General features: G+C 42.9%; 1 protein-coding gene across 1 annotated transcript in view; it reads left to right on the forward strand.

Moving 5' to 3' along the window:
• The window catches only part of TMC7 (transmembrane channel-like 7), a 37,468-nt gene that overhangs the window by 31,113 nt on the left and 1,448 nt on the right, over positions 1–4,907 (forward strand). Inside the window, exons 12-13 of the mRNA XM_012647552.1 lie at positions 988–1,118; positions 3,576–3,731. Coding sequence (XP_012503006.1) covers positions 988–1,118; positions 3,576–3,731 — 287 coding nt within the window. The remainder of the gene's footprint in view (positions 1–987; positions 1,119–3,575; positions 3,732–4,907) is intronic.

The raw sequence follows: 4,907 nt of genomic DNA on the forward strand, positions 1-4,907 counted from the left end.
TTTTTCCCCCTTTCCAGAAAATATTGCTTAGCTTGTGGTCTCCCAGTGTTTATCAGAGTAAAGACAGCATGGGCTGATGAAACATGTCACTGGGGCACCAGGCTCCCTTGGGACGCTCACCCCAGGCCTGTCTGGCCGGCTGCCCTAAAGCAGGACACCAAGTGTCCCTGGTACTCAATGTCTCTTGCCCCCCCAAAATGTTCTGGCTCCTGCTAAATTTAGAAGAGCTTGATGCCCCCACCAGCAATACAGCTTTTTAAAATATTGAGAAATTAGATGTTGTTACTGTTCCCTTCTCCTCCCCACTTGATATTGCCTTCGTATCTTCTTCCCCACAGTGGAAGTATGTTTTTTTATTATTTAAAAAAATTTTTTTTGAGACACTATTGCGCTGTTGCTTGGGCTACAGCGTAGTGATGTCATCATAGCTCACTGCAACCTCGAACTCCTGGGCTCAAGCGATCCCCCTGCCTCAGCCTCCCGAGTAGCTGGGACTGCAGGGGTGCACCACCACACCTGGCTAATTTTTAAAAAAAATTATTTGTAGAGACAGGGTCTTGTTATGTTGCCCAGGCTGGTCTTGAATTCCTGGCCTCAAGCGATCCTCCTGCCTCCTCAAAGTGCTGGTATTATAGGTGTGAGCCACTGTGCCCCACTTGGTGTATTTTAAACTTTAACTTTAACCCAATGAATCCCCACTGAGAGCTTTTTAGGTTGTTTCCACTTACTCCCTGTTATCAATGACTGTGGCAGGAAACATCCTCACATATGTGTTTTGGCCCGTTTTCCCCTCTGTTTCATCTGCATGAATTCCCCAAAGTTGGAGTCTGGATGAAACATTTTTTCACTTTGATGTGCATGGCCGGACTACCCTCTAGAAAGGTTAGACCAATTTGCGTCCCTGCTGGAATGCCTGAATGTGCTGATTTCGCCTCATGGAAGCTGCACTCACTGATCTGCATTTTCTCCTTCCTTTTCTTCCCTCAGTTGAGTCTTCTTTACACCTGCAGACCCTCCCCCAGGCAGTTCAGAGCGTCCAATTCTAATTTCTTCTTCCTGTTGGTATTGCTGATTGGGCTGTGTTTGGCAATAATTCCTCTGACAATCAGCATGTCACGGTAAATATGACTTTGTTTTCTAGAACACTTCCTGGCTTTGTGACGTGTTCCTCTCTTGTGTTAAAGGGTCCGTTGCATGTTTTATTGGCTTTTCCCACGGTGTTCCACCTGCAGAAGTCAGTAAGTCCCTCATGGCTGGAATGTCTTGGTCCACTTCTGCAACTTGGGCTTAAAGCGTTGCCTTTGTTTTGGTTTTTTGGTTTTTTTGGAGACAGGGTATCACTGTGTTACCTGGACTAGAGTGCAGTGGCGTCGTCATAGCTCACTGCAACCTCAAACTTCGGGGCTTGAGCGATTCTCTTGCTTCAGCCTCCCAAGTCGTTGGAACTACAAGAGTGGGCCACCACCCCCGGCTAATTTAAAAAAAAAATTTCTTTTGTGAAGACAGGGCCTTACTCTATTGCCCAGGGCTAGCCTCGAACTCCTGGCCTCAAGTGATGCTCCTACCTCAGCCTCCCAAAATGCTGGGATTACAGGCTTGAGCCCATTAACATTTTCTTATGAGTACTTCCAAAAATTTATTATGAAAAAAAATCTATTTTTTAAAAGCACATATGGGATGATACTATAATTGTGTCTGGCAACTTATTTTTTCACTTAATTTTATATTGTACCTTTTCCCGTGTCCATGTACAAATAAAACTCTCATTCGTTCAAAAATATTCTTAGCTTTGATTTTTTTAAATAAGAAATGCATTCATGTGGCACAGAATTCAAAAAGTATAAAAGAAAATATGGTAAAAATTCATTTTTAAATTCTATTTCCTAACTACTTAGTTTTCTTCTGGGAGACAGCCATCTCATATCTGTCTCTTTTGTTTTTCTTTCTCTCTCAGTGGTTCTTTAGTATTCTGTCATATGAAGGGACCATAAATCGTTCATCTTTTTCTTTAAACAACATTTAGGTTATTTCTAGGAATTTATTTTTATCCCTAGGGCTGCAATGGAAAATCTTTTTTTTTTTTTTTTTGACAGAGTCTCACTGTGTTGCCCGGGCTAGAGTGCCGTGGCGTCATCCTAGCTCACAGCAACCTCACACTCCTGGGTTCAAGCGATCCTCCTGCCTCAGCCTCCTGAGTAGCCGGGACTACAGGTTCACACCACCACGTCCAGCTCATTTTTCTATTTTTAGTAGAGACGGGGTCTCACTCTTGCTCAGGCTGGTTTCGAACTCCTGAGCTCAAACAATCCGCCCGCCTCGGCCTCCCAGAGAGCTAGGATTACAGGCATGAGCCACCGTGCCTGGCCCTGCAATGGAAAATCTTAAACACAGACCTTTGTGATGTGGATTTAGGCAATTCTATTCAGGTCTTAATTTTAGTGTTTTTCCATTGTAATTTTATTTCTTTTTTTCTCTGCTTTTTATTTTGAGAAATTTGAGATCTACAGAAAAATTGAGAAAAGTAGTAACAGTGAAACTCATATACTCTTCAACAGGATGTCCCATTGTTAGCATTTCGCTATGCAGTCATCCCTCAGTATTCTCGGGGAATTGGTTCCAAGACACCCCCACACCCACATCAAAATCCACAGATGCTCAATTTCCTGATATAAAATGGCACAGTGTTTGCATATCATTTATGCACATCCTCCCGTATACTTTAACTCATCTCTAGATTACTTATAATACCTAATACAATGTAAATGCTGTATAAATAGTTGTTGGACTGTATTGTACTTTATTTGTATTTTTATTGTTGTATTGGCTTTTTTAATTTTTTGTTTTTTCAGATTTTTTTTTATCTGAGGTTGGTTGAATCTGCTGACTCAGAACCTGCAGATACAGCGGGCCAATGATTTGTTTTCTCTCTCCGTATAACCACCATTTGAAATTAAGTTGTAGGCACCATAACCTTTCACTCCTAAATACTTCAGCATGAAGCTCCTAAGAATAAGAACATTCTGCTTCATGTGTATCCACAATAACATATCACACCTAAGAAAATTAATACTAAGATATTCCTGCCATTTTCAGATTTCTCCAATTACCCCAAAATAGTCTCATATAGCTTTATTTTAAAAATAACAATCAAGTTTCACCCATTGCTTTCATTTGTTATATCTATTTAGTTTCTTTTAACCTTTTTCTTTTTCTTTTTTATTTTTTTCTCGTATTTTCTTCAATATCTTTTAACCTTTGCTTCTTTGAAGAGGCCAGGCCAGTTTCCTCACTTCTAAATTAAGAGATCAGAGAATAGAATGCCCACATTCTGGATCTGTCTGTTTTCTTACAGTGTCATTTAACTTGCTCTTTCATCCTGAATTTCCTCTAAACTGGAAGTTAGGTTTAGAGAGCTGATGAAATTTCAAGGTAAGTATTTTTGACCAGAATATTCCAGAAGGCCCAGGAGGTCAGGTGGTTCCTTGCAGGCCATTGCTAACAAAATGTTCTGGGTGTGGGACGGTCCGCCTGTACTGCACGCCTCATTCTGAGCCTCTTGGTCCATGTCCTGGCAGCATCCCTTCCTCGAAAGCCTGTGGGCCGTTCACCAACTTCAACACCACCTGGGAGGTCATCCCCAGGACGGTGAGCACCTTTCCCAGCTCGCTGCAGTCCTTGGTCCACGGCATCACGTCGGAAGCCTTCGCAGTTCCTTTCTTCATGATCATCTGGTGAGTGAAAACCACCTGGACCCTGGCAAGTATTTCCTTCTGAGGCACGTGGGAAATTGCAGGACCCCCCTAAACTTGACAAGTTACTAAGCTTCCCTGAGCTTCATTTTCCCATCTCTAAAATGGGCATAATAATAGTCACTCTTTCAGAGGGTTGTTGAGCAGATTCAGAAGGATCACACATGTAAGGCATTTAGCTCAATGCCTGGCTTATAAAAACCCAGTAAACATTGCCTATTATTAAGACTACTGATTATTCACAAAATTGAGTGCTCTTTGAAAAGGAACAGATTACTGGACAGAGAGATGAGCACCACATTAGGAGTGTGGACATGAACCCTGGCTCTGCCACTGACAAGCCACGAGTACTGGAACTGATAGCACCTTACCTGTACTAACTCATAACATCATCACAGATACCCTATGACGTAGATGTTATTACGGTAAAACCCCACCATAGTGCAAGAAATAGGCCAGAAAACAAAATCACTCATAAAAAGGCAGGATACTTTTGATGAGAGTAATAAAATGATTTAGGGGAGCTGTGCGGTGAGGAGCCTGGAATTCACAGGATCTGGGGTTCTAGTGGCTCCACACTAACTGGTTCACCCCAGCTGTGGCTTGGCTGGCGCCACCCATGGTGGCAATTATCTGACTTCAGTGTCTTTGGAGGCCTTTCTTCTGCAGCTTGCAGGGACTTGCAGGAGAATACTGTGGATATCAGTGATTCCAGGATCTCCTGGTTACTTGGCTCTCATTTCGTCAACCCTGTGCAGCCAGATTGGACAGGAAACCCACCTTCCTTCATTAAATGAGGTTGCCTGCTGTTTCTCTGGGGGGCTTGCCCTCACTCCACTAGCCCCTCTTGCCAAAGACAATAACTTCAGCCACCCCCATGTGAGATCTGGGCCTGCACAGAAGACAGGAACCAGTTGCTAATTGCTTTTAATCACAGTGATAAATCTCAAGCTTGCAATCACTGTGTTTTATTACATTTCCCCATTTTACAGATGAGGAAAGAAGCCAGAGAGCTTCCACAGTGACCGCGTGTTAATTACATGCCCAGTTGACTTTCTGGACCATCTGCTTCTCTCTGCCTCTCATTCTGCATCCTCCATCAACAACTTTTAATATCGACCCCACACCAAGGCATACATCAGACTCCGCCGCCACTGA

The sequence above is a fragment of the Propithecus coquereli genome, unplaced genomic scaffold (genome assembly GCF_000956105.1).
Source record: "Propithecus coquereli isolate 6110/MARCELLA unplaced genomic scaffold, Pcoq_1.0 Scaffold27, whole genome shotgun sequence".
Taxonomy (NCBI): Eukaryota; Metazoa; Chordata; class Mammalia; order Primates; family Indriidae; genus Propithecus; species Propithecus coquereli.